We start from the raw sequence: 16,050 nt of genomic DNA on the forward strand, positions 1-16,050 counted from the left end.
TATACAGAGACTGTGATGCGTTTTAATTGTCATTCATGCACCAAGACAGTCTTTTAAAAACTTTGTGGCATGATTACATACAACATCTGTTCAACTTCTGAAGAAATCTAGCACAGCTCTTGCTAGATAATATATTCTCTGCCTGAGTTACAGAAAGCCTGATAGAATTTACCAGCTCTTCAAATGAATATATGAAGAAAGGCATTGGGTCAACAGTGATTTAAATAGTCCGGCTATTCCCATTACTTTAATTGGATCACTCTGCTTCATTTTTTTCTTCTTTTCCCTTTATTAAAAAATCCAGATATTATTTATAATAAATAAATGGTTTTGCTTTGGCTCTTGCATAATCAAAAAGTTTGTTGAATTTATTAGAAGAGTCAAGTATTTTTGTTGGCACATTTGCCCTGTTTGTACAAGGCTGTCCCTCATGGGAGTGTCCTCAACTGGGTAAGTGAACCCAAATGCATAGCTATCCACATTCCAATTATTCATTGCAGATAGTATACACACATATTCTCCCCAACCATATATTTGCATATTAGCATACATAGAACATGTATGCAATTCAACATACATTCTCTCTAGGGACACTCAAACCTATCATACATATACATACACACTCACAAAACAAATATTAGTTTCTATTCTAAATGCAGATATATCTGGTCTCTCTCATTCAGCCACACATATACGTACAAAATGTTTTTCAACTCTTTTTCACACTCATATGGGGGAAGACGTAATAGAAAACAGGTTAAAGACATTCAGTTCATTTTAATTCCATTTCTGAACTAGATTTGAAGCCTTTCCTTCTTCTTCTGAAGTATATGACACCCAAGGCTATTGTGGTAATAAGAAGCATAAGCCCAATTCCAAGCAAGATCCACTGTCCTGTTTCTATTTGACTGCTGCTCAGTGACATCCCAAGGAAATTGACTTCTGATCCACCTAAGTAAAAAACAAGAAAAAACATAGAAGAATGGATTTAAGTAAACTCATCTTAGAAGGCATAGCATCAAACTAAACTGCATTTTTTAAAAAAAGCTAAGCAGGGTAGAAATGAGGAAAAATGGGGAAAAAGTAAAATGAGGGCATTAACTTTGTTCCTACTGTAGTCTTGCTATTTCTTTATCCACAATTAGCAGAAAGCTTAAAGGGTCTGTGTGCAACATTCCTCCTCTAGTCCTCATTTCTTGAAAATACCAATCTTGAAACTTTTAAATACCTGCATAAGCCTGCCAGGTGTATTCAGGCCAGCCCAGAGTTTCATTATTTTGCCTGTTCTTTTCAATGAGCCATTTTGTCAGTGGTTCAAAATAGGTCAGCAAACCTTCAGCAGACATGTTGGGTTGCCCTGTAATATTTTGCATGACCTCAGGCCAGGGCCTGCTGAAGCCCAGCTTCAAGGCATCCCTGCAAAAAAAAAAATTGTTTATAGAAGATGTACGTGTGCACTCCTCCCTCTTCCAGGAAACACAACACTGCTTTGCTAAATGAAGCTAAAGGTCCATCTATATAGAATACTGTATTTTATAGAAGCCAGCCAGATCCCCATTGGAAATCCAAAAAGCCTTTGCGTATCATCCTTTATTTTATAAATCTACACAATAGATTTTCACCTAGTAGTAGAATTTTAGGCATTTTTCTCTTAGTTTATGAAGATTCCCGTTTTTTTTAATGGGACTTTCTTTGCCTTGCATAGATTTTTTTCTAACCCATCTGCTGCTTTGCTATATCTCAGAATTTTTGTTACAAAAATGTTGTTGTTTTCTTGCAGGGTATTTGACATCCCACCTGGGCATACTTTTTTTTTGTTATTGGAGAAGTCTCTTCATTGCTGACTACTGAAATGGGCGCAAATGCAGAATATATGATTTGTTGGTATTATCTGAGCTGGGAGTTATTTCAGTTTGGAATCAGCTGAAATTTTCAGAAAGAAGCTGAATTAAATGGTCTTTCAGTCCCTTGCATGAACGAGTTCATATTTCAAACTTTCTGCAACAATAGACATTTGTTTAGTTGTGTGATGGCAATAATTCAATGTGTCTCTTGTGAGCTTGAAATAGCACACTGTACCACACAATAAAACATTTTTATCTGACAAATAATGTTTTTAAGCTTTAAAACATCAGAATGAAATCCAAGGAAATTGGAAGAGCACAATGCCCACTAGTAAATGGCCAAGACCTTTGTCGATAACTTTCAAATTTAAAATGCCAGTTTTGTCTCAATTTGATTAGTATCAGTTCCCCAATCTTGGAGCTACCTGTAATAAACCAAGACTTGCTAATTTATTTTAGAACGAGGCAGAAAATTCCCTAGGTACCTGTCAATAGCTGTACAAAACAATTAAATGCCAAATAATTTTCTTGTTCTTTTCCAATATTCAGAAAACTATTCAATCACCTGCCTTGCTGAGCCAACTTTACCAGTCTCTTTGTAAGGGTAATGCTGAGGGTTTAGCAAAAAACGTTTTTAAAAATTGCATTTGAAAGTTAATTTGTACACATTTTCAAACCAGTACAGAATCCAAAATTGTTTGAAATTCTGCAATGCAGTTGCCAAGAACAATTTATCATGTACTAGGCGAAAGCTTGTACAAAAATTAATTTGTTGTTGTTAGTTGCGAAGTCGTGTCCGACCCATCGCGACCCTATGGACAATGTTCCTCCAGGCCTTCCTGTCCTCTACCATCTTCTGGAGTCCATTTAAGCTCACGCCTACTGCTTCAGTGACTCCATCCAGCCACCTCATTCTCTGTCGTCCCCTTCTTCTATTGCCCTCAATCTTTCCCAGCATTAGGCTCTTCTCCAGTGAGTCCTTCCTTCTCATTAGGTGGCCAAAGTATTTGAGTTTTAGCTTCAGGATCTGGCCTTCTAAAGAGCAGTCAGGGTTGATCTCCTCTAGGACTGACCGGTTTGATCGCCTTGCAGTCCAAGGAACTCGCAGGAGTCTTCTCCAGCACCATAGGTCAAAGGCTTCAATTCTTTGGCGCTCAGCCTTTCTTATGGTCCAGCTTTCACTGCCATACATTGCAACTGGGAAGACCATAGCCTTGACTATACGCACTTTTGTTGACAGGGTGATGTCTCTGCTTTTTAGTGTGCTGTCTAGATTTGCCATGGCTTTCCTCCCAAGGAGCAAGCGTCTTTTAATTTCTTGGCTACAGTCCCCATCTGCAGTGATCTTGGAGCCCAGGAAAATAAAATCTGTCACTACCTCCATTTCTTCCCCATCTATTTGCCAGGAATTGAGAGGGCCGGATGCCATGATCTTGGTTTTCTTAATGTTTAGTTTCAACCCAAGTTTTGCACTCTCCTTCTTCACTCGCAACAAGAGGGTCTTTAGTTCTTCTTCACTTTCTGCCATTAGAGTGGTATCATCTGCATATCTTAGGTTGTTGATGTTTCTTCCGGCAATCTTAATTCCAACTTTTGATTCATCTAGCCCTGCCTTTCTCATGATGTGCTCTGCATATAAGTTAAATAGGCAAGGCGACAGTATACAGCCTTGCCGGACTCCTTTCCCAATTTTGAACCAATCAGTGGTTCCGTGTCCAGTTCTCACTGTTGCTTCTTGGCCCGCATATAGGTTTCTCAAGAGACAAATAAGATGGTCTGGTACGCCCATCTCTTTAAGGACTTGCCACAGTTTGTTATGATCCACACAATCAAAGGCTTTAGCATAGTCAATGAAGCAGAAGTAGATGTTTTTCTGGAACTCTCTAGCTTTCTCCATGATCCAGCATATGTTAGCAATTTGATCTCTAGTTCCTCTGCCTCTTCGAAATCCTGCCTGTACTTCTGGTAGTTCTCGATCCACATAATGCTGGAGTCTAGCTTGTAGAATTTTAAGCATAACTTTACTAGCATGAGAAATGAGTGCAATGGTGCGATAGTTTGAACATTCTTTGGCACTGCCTTTCTTTGGAATTGGAATGTAAACTGATCTTTTCCAATCCTGTGGCCACTGTTGAGTTTTCCAAATTTGCTGGCAAATTGAGTGTAGCACTTTTACTGCATTGTCTTTTAAGATTTTGAATAGCTCAGCTGGAATACTGTCACCTCCACTAGCTTTGTTGTTGCTCAGCTTTTCTAAGGCCCACTTCACTTCACATTCTAGGATGTCTGGCTCGAGGTCAGTGACCACCTCATTGTGATTATCAGGGACGTTAAGCTCATTCTTGTATAGTTCTTCTGTGTAATTTTGCCACCTCTTCTTAATCTCTTCTGCCTCTGTTAGGTCCCTGCCGTTTTGGTCCTTTATCATGCCCATTTTTGCATGAAACGTTCCTTTCATCTCTCCAATTTTCTTGAAAAGATCTCTGGTCCTCCCTATTCTATTGTTTTCTTCTATTTCTTTGCATTTTTCATTTAAGAAGGCATTCTTATCTCTTCTAGCTATTCTTTGGAATTCTGCATTTAATTGGGCATAACTTTCTTTTTCTCCCTTGCCTTTCACTTCCCTCCTTTCCTCAGCTATTTGCAAAGCTTCCTCAGACAGCCATTTTGCTTTCTTGCATTTCTTTTTCTTTGGGATGGTTTTGGTTGCTACCTGGTGTACAATGTTGCGAACCTCTGTCCATAGTTCTTCAGGCACTCTGTCTATCAGATCTAATTCCTTAAATCTATTTGTCACCTCTACTGTATATTGAACAGGGATATGATTTAATTCATACCTGACTGGCCTAGTGTTTTTCCCTACTTTCTTTAATTTAAGCCTAAACTTTGCAACAAGAAGCTCATGGTCTGAGCCACAGTCAGCTCCTGGTCTTGTTTTTACTGACTGTATAGAGCTTCTCCATCTTTGGCTGCAGAGCATATAGTCAATCTGATTTCTGTGTTGACCGTCTGGTGATGTCCATGTGTAAAGCCTTCTCTTGGGTTGTTGGAAAAGAGTGTTTACTATGACCATCGTATTCTCTTGACAAAATTCTATCAGCCTGTGCCCTGCTTCATTTTGTACTCCAAGGCCAAACTTGCCTGTTATTCCAGTTATCTTTTGGCTTCCTACTTTAGCATTCCAATCTCCCATGATGATAAGGACATCATTTTTGGGTGTTAGTTCTATAAGGTGCTGTAGAGCTTCATAGAACCGGTCAATTTCATCCTCTTCAGCACCGGTGGTTGGGGCATAAACTTGGACTACTGTGATATTGAATGGTTTGCCTTGGATTCGAACTGAGATCATTCTGTCATTTTGAGGATTGTATCCCAGTATTGCTTTTCCTACTCTTTTATTGACTATGAAGGCTACTCCATTTCTTCTGAGGGATTCTTGCCCGCAGTAGTATACCTGATGGTCATCTGAATTAAATTCACCCATTCCTGTCCATTTTAGTTCGCTGATACCTAAGATGTCAATGTTTAGTCTTGTCATCTCTTGTTTGACCACGTCCAGCTTTCCTTGATTCATGGATCTTACATTCCAGGTTCCTATGGAGAAAAAATCTTTACAGCATCGGACTTTCCTTTCACCACCAGACATATCCACAGCTGAGCGTCCTTTTGGCTTTGGCCCAGTCGCTTCATTCTTTCTGGCGCTACTAGTACTAGCCCTCTGCTCTTCCCCAGTAGCATATTGGACGCCTTCCGACCTGAGGGGCTCATCTTCCAGCGTCATATCGTTTTGCCTTTTGGTACTGTCCATAGGGTTTTCATGGCAAAGATACTGGAGTGGTTTGCCATGTCCTTCTCCAGTGGATCACGTTTTGTCAGAACTCTCTGCTATGACCTTTCCGTCTTGGGTGGCCCTGCACGGCATAGCTCATAGCTTCATTGAATTACGCAACCCCCTTCGCCACGACAAGGCAGTAATCCATGAAGGGGACAAAAATTAATATATTCATGAAAAATGCATTGTATTAGAGAAATATAGAAACTGTATGCTTAAAAATACATATGTTTAGAGAAATAAATATAATTTTTAGTGCATAATTTTCATATATATTTGCAAATAACTGAGAAAACCTAAAATTTACAGACCCCAGGGCAGCGTACTCACCCTAAGATTTTCCCAGCTTCTTTAGACTGGTAAATATCACATTTATATAAAGGTCCAGTATGGCCAGCAGCTTTGCACAGAGCTTGGTGAAACTGAAATTGGATTATAAAACTGACAAAATATCTGGAAGGGAAATGAGAGAGATAAAATGGGAGGTCAAGGTCACTCTAGGAAAAAGTGGTGATGCGACATTTCGTAAGTCACAGAGGTACACAAGCCAGCAAAAAAATATCTCCTTACCTGACATATGGGACATTAGCAGGAATATGGAATTTTGCTCCTGGATCAAAATCTTCTTCTGATCTTGGTGTAGGAGGACATAAACCCTGGTATTTCAATCTATACAATTAAGGCAAATTGAGAGAAGATGATGTTCATTAAGCAATTTGAAAAATGGAATGATCTTAGGAGCCATATTCACAGGATTGAAAAATAATTATTTTTCCTTTCTATGGAAAAACTACTTTTGCTAGTATTATCTTAGGAAGCCCCCTAATGGTAAGGCAAAAATGATTGTATTTTGACCTTTAACTCTATCTGAAATAATTCAGTTATGGTTACATTTATTAGCCTTGTATTGACTTCACTTTCTGTAGTTTTGGGCCAGACTTGGTCCTCTTCTTTGTAAGTTCTCAAGATTTAATTCTGACAGAACAACACTAAAATATCGATCTTCTTACTAGACAGTTGCAAATTAATCACCTGAGATTCCACCATTGTTGATTGTACTCCTTTTTTGGAATACGCCCATCAAATACTTTCCATCTCCATTGGTCGATCAAGTAGCCAAAGGGCAGGAAAGCAATCTTATCCAGTGCAATGCTCATAAGGTAGTTGATATCACTCTCTGACCAAGAAGAAAATGCATTAACATATCTACATGCCAAGGTACCTGCCAAGTGTTATGCTTGATCTCTTCTACTGTTTCTACTGTGATTCACAATTCATGTTTTTCCCTTTCAGCCCCTCATCTTCATTTGCAAATTCTACAATATTGCAATCTTTGGAATAATTGCATCTCTCTGTTTCTGTCTCTGTGTCTCTGTCTGTTTCTCTCTCTCTCTCTCTCTGTCTCTCTCTGTCTCTGTCTCTCTCTCTGTCTCTCTCTCTCTCACACACACACACACACACACATACGCACATGATCCCCAAAAGCTAATCTGTCTGCAATTAAATGTTTAATTCAAAATATCTCACCCTAATATTGAAAACCAGCATGGGATGAAAAACAACACAATCAATTAATATTTTGTATTTTAAACATCCAAGATGAATTTGATTCAGAAAAATGAATGTCTCTACCCCCATGGTGGCAAACCTATGGCACGGGTGCCACAGGTGGCACACAGAGCCCTCTCTGTAGGCACATGCGCCGTCACCCCAGTCCTAGGCCCTTAGCTGGGTTTTATAAAACTTTTTCACTTTAGGCCTCCGTCGCTGTGTGCAAGAAAAAAAAAGGTTCAGTCAATCAATTTCAACTTCTTGCGGGGGAAAAAAGTTGCAAAGTTGGAATTGCTTGATTGAAGTTTTTACTCCCAACCAGTCTGCCCTTACCACTGCTGCCACGCCCACCCAAAGGGCCATGCCCTCCCAAAGGACCACGCCCACCCGGCACCCAATGATACATAAATGGGTTTTGGGTTGCAGTTTGGGCACTCGGTCTCTAAAAGTTTCGCCATCACTGCTCTACCCAAATCACAAATGAGTCTTAATGGGTTATAAGACACACTGAATCTTATGCATCAGTGCTGAACATATCTTTGCTTACTATTTGCTTACCAATGTTGTCTTCCAAATGTTCAAGCAGCTTGATGTTTTTCAAATGCTTTGGGGTTGACACTGATAAGGCCATAACATCGCCAATGGCTTCATGGAATCCTGGATTGGCCCCTTCACGAAATGAAATGGGCTGATCTTTATACTGCAAAAAGTATTGGACGTGGCCCATTTCATGGTGAACTGTTATTAAATCATCCATATTCACAACAGTGCATTGTTTTATCCTGAAGCAAGAAAATAATTTGAGGTGAAGAACCATTTGGAAAGAACAGAATAAGCAGGTAATTTCTCACAGTGTATCCTAATGATTTTTGCATGTGAACTGAGTCACAAAGTACAACAAAGAAATGCACAATCACTCTCTCCTGGACCCAAATATAGCTATCTACCTGGGCCAAGTTATCGTGTAATATTTGGAATAAGTATGCACTTTATAACAACAACAACAGTAATAATAATAATAGTAATAAAAATAAAAGTTGGAAGGGATCTTGGAGGTCATCTAGTCCAACCCCCTACTCAGACAGGAAACCCTATACCATTTCTGACAAATGGCTATCCAATCTCTTCTTAAACACTTCCAGTGTTGGAGCATTCACAGCATTCACAGCTTCTGTCTAACTGATTAATTGTTCTGTCAAAAAGTTTTTCCTTAGTTCTAGGTTACTTTTCTCCTTGATTAGTTTCCATCCATTGCTTCTTGTCCTGCCTTCAGGTGCTTTGGAGAATAGCTTGACTCCCTCTTCTTTGTGGCAGCCCCTGAGATAGTGGAGCACTGCTATCATGTCACCCCTCATCCTTCTCTTCATTAGACTAGACATACCCAATTCCAGCAACCTTTCCTTGTAAGTTTTATCCTCCAGTCCCCTAATCATCTTTGTTGCTCTTCTCTGAACTCTTTCTAGAGTCTCAACATCTTTTTTACATCGTGATGACCAAAACAGGATGCAGTATTCCAAGTGTGGCCTTACCAAGGCATTGTAAAGTGGTATTAACACTTCACGTAAACTTGATTCTTCACATAATCTTGATGCAAAAAATGAGTTGAGTAGTTCTACTTTCTTCCTGTTGCTTGTCACCTTCTTGCCATTTTCTCCCACTAATGGACCAATCATTTCCTTAACTTTTTTTCTTGTTTTTTACATGTTGAAAAAAGCTTTTTTTGTTATTTTTGACTTTAGTCACAATCATTGGTTCATTTTGAGCCTTAGCTTTCCTCACTTCATCTTTGCAGACTCGGGCTATTTGCTGATATTCTGCCCTAGTTATGCACCCCTCTTTCCACTTTTTATACTTGTCCTTTTTGTCTTTCAGTTGATCAGAGAGTTCATCAGGGTATCCTTTGAAAGAAAAGACTAACCTCAAAAGGTCATCAAATTTCTTACTAAAGTCAATCCAGAAAGATTTCTTAGTTTAGGAAATGTTTCAGAAAATTTATTAAAAAGTACTTTCTTTACAAATCACTGAGTTGAGTTCAACATGTGATAGTGGAAGATGAGATTAATGTGTGGACATAAAGTCAGAAACAAAGCCAAGAGTGATTGCTATATAAAAATAACATGAAAGCCGTTCTAGAGAAGACCTGCAGGGTGAAAATCAGTATTTCACTCTGGGCATACTTTGAAATACACAAACAATAGGATTAATCCCAAGCGTGACTCATGTCCCCTTTGAGGACAGGTTTATACTATAGGTAAAGGTAAAGGTTCCCCCGCACATGCGTGCTAGTCATTTCCAACTCTAGGGGCCGGTGCTCATCTCCGTTTCAAAGCCGAAGAGCCAGCGCTTGTCCGAGGACGTCTCCATGGTCATGTGGCCGGCATGACTAGACGCCAAAGGCGCACGGAACGCTGTTACCTTCCCACCAGAGTGGTCCCTATTTTTCTACTTGCATTTTTACGTGCTTTCGAACTGCTAGGTTGGCAGAAGCTGGGACGAGTAACAGGTGCTCACTCTGTTACGCGGCACTCGGGATTCAACCCGCCAAACTGCCGACCTTCTGGTCGACAAGCTCAGCATCCTAACCCACTGAGCCACCGCGTCCCTATTTATACTATAATTCCTAGTAAAAATGCAGTAAGGTATACTGATAAGTAACAAACTACAAACATAGTTTAGCTGCAATGAGCCATTGTAATGAAGGTCTCCCTGACTTTCACAAGCTTTGTCCATTTAATTTAGTATGTCATCACCTAAAGTCCTTGCGATTGTAGAAGTCCCAGGCTGAAGCATGACAGACCACTTCTCTCCCATCTGATGGCTTTTCCAGCATAGACTTTTCCCAGAACTCTGGAGGCATAGGGATAAGTCCCAGTGACTTGAAGAAACTGTCAGATTGTTCAAACATCTTCTTTGGGGTCCAGCCCTGTGGAAAAGAGAGCAAGAAGCTGGCAAAGGAAAGTCTGAGAACAAGACAAGGGCATTTTAATACAGTTAGTAGCAAATCATCCTTTCTGGTAGTGCAGAACTGAAAGCAAGAAGGAGAAAGAATCTCCAAAAGCCATATTTCTCTTTTTTACAATAGTCTCCTTTCTTAAGGTTTGTCACTCCAGTTCAGTCTCACAAAAATGTGTCGATTCATAGGAACTGAAACTGAATTCCCACTCTAGATGCCTTCAAAATATAGACAGGGGTAGCAGTATTGGCCTCACCACTTTTGATTTCAGCTATATGCTTTTATATATATTCTGTTCCAGATTTCCATTGAAGAAATGTGGCCCAAGTATTGGGGGGGGGGATCCCCAGCTTTACTATATTTTGATAATCTACAAGTAAGTTAGACTGCAGTCTTGATTGCATTATCTAATATCATACAACATCTAATATAAAAACATAACAAGACACATTCTTGGATGCTAGTGCAAATATATTACTGCTCAAAGCAGATTCACAGAACAGGAAAAGTTGTTCAAAAGATATTTTAGGATACTACAGGAACTAGCTTTGGAAGCAACAGTGCTTAATAGTACTGAGGCTCAACTGAAACTTCCCTTCCTACTCCATGCATCCAATAGGGCTGAAAGACTGAGTTGCTGGATTCATATGTAGCATTAATGTTTGCCTGAATTTGGCTTAGCACAATCCTAAAACCAGCTATTGTGGATCATTCACTAAAACATGGCAAAATTCTACATGATGTAGAAATCAAGAATATATCTAAAACATATATTCGGCACATGCTCTTAAGTATTTGCTGAAGATTATTAGTATGTGACAGCTCTGAGCCACACCATAAGCAACTAAAAAAAATCCCAACAACTGTGAGAGTTTTATTCTGGAGAGTTTTTAAAGAGGAAAAGAATTATGTTCAGTTCCTATGAGAAAACATTGCAAAAAACAATTGAATAGAATCTAGTGTTTCAACCTGTTGTATCATTGCTGGAGTAGCATCCACTTTGGTAGCATCAGGGAAGGGCATGACAAGGTCAAAAATGTTTGCCCATGATTGTGCCCACATGTTACCTAAACATAAAAAGTGAAGTTGATTAATATGTAGCCAGAAAAAAATATAAGGGGTGGGGGAGTAAATCAAATTGCAAGATGAGGCAGTGAGGGAAGATCGCTATGTTTGAAGAGGAATGAAAACTGATAAAGTTTTGGGCTTGTGATATCCAGATAGGTATGAGCACTTACCCCTTGAATGTTCATATAGATATGATAACATTTTTTAAAAATAACTATTTGATTTTTTTAAATAATAGAGGCAATTTATATTTTACTTCTCTAAGTGCACTTAAACTACTATATTTGAAAAAAAAAGATGGGAATTATGGAGAAAAAACAGTGGAAACTGCCACCCACCACATTTCAAAGATGAATATACCATCTATATTGTGGATTGGCTATCATAATATTGCTACTTAAACTGAGCTGCAAAAAGAAGGGATAAAATGGAGCTGGGTCATGTTTTCTCCAGCATGGTTGACAGGTTTTGGCTATGTTCCCATTATTACCTGCTTTCTCAAAGCTCGCTCACCTCCTAAAAAAGTTGAAGTAACTGCCTTAAGCTGGAATTGTATTTGTCCAGGTTGTGGATGCATTTATACTTACGTATAACTCTCGTGATCCTGAGTCAAATCTTATGTGGAGCATTTTATTAACAGTTCATTGCCTGTCTTTGTTATAAGATCTTAAGAAAACTGAAAAGCAAATGCTCATTATTAAGTTTTGTTACTACTTCCAACAACTGGAAATATGTCTCCAAAGGACCAGGTCTGCAAACATTACACAAATGTAAAAGGTTCCTGGGGATTTGCTCAGCATGCCCAATGGCTTAGAGCAACCCAGGGTGGAAAGACTTACCTAGCAAATGAGCTGGAATTGGGCCTTTGAGATTGATGTGCTTTTCACCATATTTTTTGTATAGAGCCCGACGTACATAAGCATGCAGATTGAAGTATAGTGGTTGAAGCTGGTACCAAATGTTTTCCAGGTCAGTTTCAAAAGTTGGAGTTTCATAAAGAGATCTCCAGTAAGCACCGTTGTCTGCATGTCCTGTACACATACATACATACATGCATATAGATAAGCTTCTTAATATTATGACACATCATGTATATGCAAAAATATGTTTTACATTTTTCTTCATATACTTCACACCCACATAGCAAAGTCAAGAGAAAAATATTAATTTTGACCCTTCTATTTAAACAATGAAAGTAGTAATGATTATGAGGCACTATAGGATAGTTTCTGACACCTATAATCATTCATTCTGACCAGGCCTAACGTGGTCTGCAACTTCTGTGATCATTCTATGATAGACTACTATAGCAACAATTGAAATGCTTGAAAGTGGCAGCACAAGTGATTTTCTCTAGGATATTTTTTATTTTATTATATTTATTTTCCACATTTATTACTTTTATAAATAATTCAAAGAAGCAAACATACATGATACTTCTTCCTATTTTCCCCACAACAACTCTGTGAGTGAGTTGGGCTGAGAGAGAGTGATTGGCCCAAGATCACCCAGCTGGTTTTCATGACTAGGGTGTCTAAGGCTCAGTTTCCTGATTTCGACCTTGGTGCCTTATCTACTTCAGCACACTGGCTCTTCCTATACCATCAGTATTTCCACAATAACACTAGCTTTTGAGTTTTACTTTTAATTATATTGGTTCTACAGCTCTTGAGTCACCATATTTTTCTTTATCACATTATCAAATTTCTTTACCATTTAATTTGGCAGCCTTATTGCTCAGTTGTACATATCTTTCATAGTGTCTTCGGATTTTCTTCCCTGATGCATCCCGCCAACCTTTCCAGGTGTTAAGAAGCTCATCATAGTCTCTTGATTTAGCCATAGTATCAGTAAGGTCTGAATAAGAAACAAGTGCACATATTAATGTTTATAATTGGACCCTTATCTCCCAGCTATTCCTTTTGCATTCCCCCCATTGCACATGTTTTATATGGGAGGAATGGGAATTATACCTAACAGGTTTGGAGGGCGGTAAGCTGGGAGAGACCTCCCTGCATTTTAGAAGCTGAATTCTTCCACACCCTTTCTTCTTCTCAAAGATAACCCCAGTTCTGTGAAACATATTTCCCTATTTTAAACAACAATCTGTATCTAACTCTGTTTTCATGAGCAAGATGTATCTCACAAACATCAAAATAACAATTAGTACAACATTACTAATATTTTCCCCCAATCCATTTCTTATTGAACATCTGGGTGCTTTCCTGTTAAAGATGGATTGTTCCGACAAAGAGTTCCAATGACTCAAAATGACTTGAAAACCTCCTTTACTGCAAGTATAAAATATGTGGGATCTGTTGTGTGATAACAACATTCCTGATCCAATCCCTTTAGGGATGGACAGTTATAATTCCATATTATTAGTCATGGAAAGCTGCCCTGCAGTGGCGGAAAGTATATTTTCAGTATACTCAAAGCTCCGTCTTCTTTATGAGATCTAAATACTGCTTCTCATGGTACCCAAATGATCTTTGAATGTAAAGTTGTAACGCCTAAATTTTATGTCTATATCAATTCCAGGTGAGTTTCAAGAAATTAGGGGAGAGGAATAAGAGACTATTCCTTAAAAATAGGTGACAGTGATGGGACTTACCAGGATCTAATGCTTTGCAGTCTGTATCTTTTCCGCAGATTTTGGCTACACTATAAATTGTCTCCATTTCTGAGAGCAGTTGATTATACTGAAAGAAATAAGATTATTCTACCATACAGTATAAAAACTGGCTTATGTCTTGTCTAGTTGACCATCTCTTTCTACTAAAGGATTTTAACGGTAACATATTAATTACCATGAAATTAATAAAAATGGATGGTAATGGCACTCCATTAACCATTCAACTTTTTCTTTCCTAATAATAATACCCCAGAATAATATTTGTGACAACAAATTGGCTGACATTATCCTGAATTTGTGATGCAAACAGAATCAATAATGGAATAAAAACTTGTTCATGAATTACAGAATCTAGTACTATTCCTCACAGTGTCCTTCCAGAGAATTACTTCTTCACAACAGGTTTTCTTGTTCCTTTATTATCAACAGATTATCTACAGAGTTCACCTAGACTGAAGTGCAGCATAATCTTCAATCAGAGATCCAGCAGCTCCTCACTTGAATCACTTTTTGTAATATGGTGAAAATATCACACTGCCAACAGGCCAATGAAGATTGATATGTCCCTTTTCCATCAGATTGGCAGCTTGCTATTTTAAATTTTACTCACTGTAAGAGCTATTACATTGTGTTTTATTGCTTTATAATTTAGTTTATAAACTACTTAAAATCTTAGAATCTGAAGTTGTTTATGTGAATCCACAGGCAACGATTTCATGCCTCAGGGGAATTTGAGGTAGAAGAGAGATGTCACTGGCATGCTTTTTGTCTTGCCTTCATGTGCTTTGGAGAATAGCTTGACTCCCTTTTCTTTGTGGCAACTCCTGAGAAGTTGAAACACTGCTATCATGTTCCCCCTCGTCCTTCTCTTCATTAAACTAGACATACCCAATTCCAGCAACCGTTCCTTGTAAGTTTTAGCCTCCAGTCTCCTAATCATTTTTGTTGCTCTTCTCTGTACTCTTTCTAGAGTCTCAACAACTTTTTACATCGTGATGACCAAAACTGGATGCAGTATTCCAAGGCATTGTTAAGTGGTATTAAAACTTCATGTGATCTTGATTCTATCCCTCTATTAATGCAGCCTAGCACTGTGTTGGCTGTTTTGGTGATAATTTAACCTTTCTTCAATTTACTATCCTCAACAAAAACTGGGAAGCAATTTTTATTTTTTTTAAAAGCTTACTTATATTTTATATGCAATATGTCTAGATCTTCAAACTTAAAGTGACTAGGCCCACTGGTGGGATTCAGCCAGTTCACCCCACTTCGGCAGAACTGGTAGCTAATTTTTTGTTACCCAGGCCCAGAATGGACCTCTGGAAGCGGCATCCACACAGAGAACTGGTTGTTCACATATTTTCATCCCACCACTGATTAGGCCACAGTAATTAAGAATGAGAACAAAGGAATCCATTACATATAAAAGCAAAATATTACAAACTTCCATAATTATGCAATTTAAATTTTTTTAAAGCACCATAAATAGTATCTCCCTTCAATCTCACCTCCTTCAGCTCTGCTTCAGGTAAGGCTGCCCGTTCAATGTCACTTAATTTCTTCAGAATACGCTTTATTTTGGGATCTTTGAAGTCAGTGGAATCAAACTGACGAGCCTTTTTTCCATTTTCTAGAGTATGGTTTGACATTGCAAGATTCTTCTCCAACTACAAAAAGAAACAGGAAAAAAATGAAGAATAGGAGCTCTGCTGCTCCAAAGTAACAAATACCATTAATTCAAATTATAATCTGATGTCTACAGGGGCTGTTAAAAGTATATTAACACCACAAATCTGCTACTTGCAATTGCAGTTATTAACAAACTAGCAGTCCATTGCTAACTATTCAGAAAATCCAGATTATTGTTTAATAACAGGCCTGCATAAGAGAATTTAATCCGGCAACTCACAGGGAACGCATGTATAATATTATGCTAGAATAGTTATATGTGAAGTACAATTCCAACAACAAGAAGCCAGAACTGAGGAATACTGGGAACAAATGTAGCAAGAATCTTAATAAGAAAAATCAGTTGCACTGTAACTTATAATGAAGGGAAGCGCAAGTATTCATATATCAAAATTTGCCTCTATATTTGACACTTGTAATAAATGGAACATAAGCAAAATATTTCTCTCTTTTAAGCCTGGAACATTATCTGTTTTGC

At 38.4% G+C, this 16,050-nt stretch overlaps 1 protein-coding gene across 1 annotated transcript in view; it reads right to left on the reverse strand.

Moving 5' to 3' along the window:
* ACE (angiotensin I converting enzyme) overlaps positions 1 to 16,050 on the reverse strand; it is a gene marked incomplete at its 5' end in the record, with an annotated part of 45,539 nt that continues 29,489 nt past the window's right edge. The window contains 12 exons of the mRNA XM_081344807.1: positions 1 to 951; positions 1,229 to 1,416; positions 6,007 to 6,129; positions 6,247 to 6,345; positions 6,709 to 6,853; positions 7,786 to 8,009; positions 9,978 to 10,150; positions 11,150 to 11,247; positions 12,088 to 12,279; positions 12,962 to 13,105; positions 13,863 to 13,950; positions 15,392 to 15,550. Of these exons, the coding sequence (XP_081200933.1) occupies positions 773 to 951; positions 1,229 to 1,416; positions 6,007 to 6,129; positions 6,247 to 6,345; positions 6,709 to 6,853; positions 7,786 to 8,009; positions 9,978 to 10,150; positions 11,150 to 11,247; positions 12,088 to 12,279; positions 12,962 to 13,105; positions 13,863 to 13,950; positions 15,392 to 15,550 (1,812 nt within the window). The 3' untranslated portion in view covers positions 1 to 772. The remainder of the gene's footprint in view (positions 952 to 1,228; positions 1,417 to 6,006; positions 6,130 to 6,246; positions 6,346 to 6,708; positions 6,854 to 7,785; positions 8,010 to 9,977; positions 10,151 to 11,149; positions 11,248 to 12,087; positions 12,280 to 12,961; positions 13,106 to 13,862; positions 13,951 to 15,391; positions 15,551 to 16,050) is intronic.

This window comes from Vipera berus, assembly GCF_964194415.1.
Source record: "Vipera berus genome assembly, chromosome: Z".
In the NCBI taxonomy this organism is placed as follows: domain Eukaryota; kingdom Metazoa; phylum Chordata; class Lepidosauria; order Squamata; family Viperidae; genus Vipera; species Vipera berus.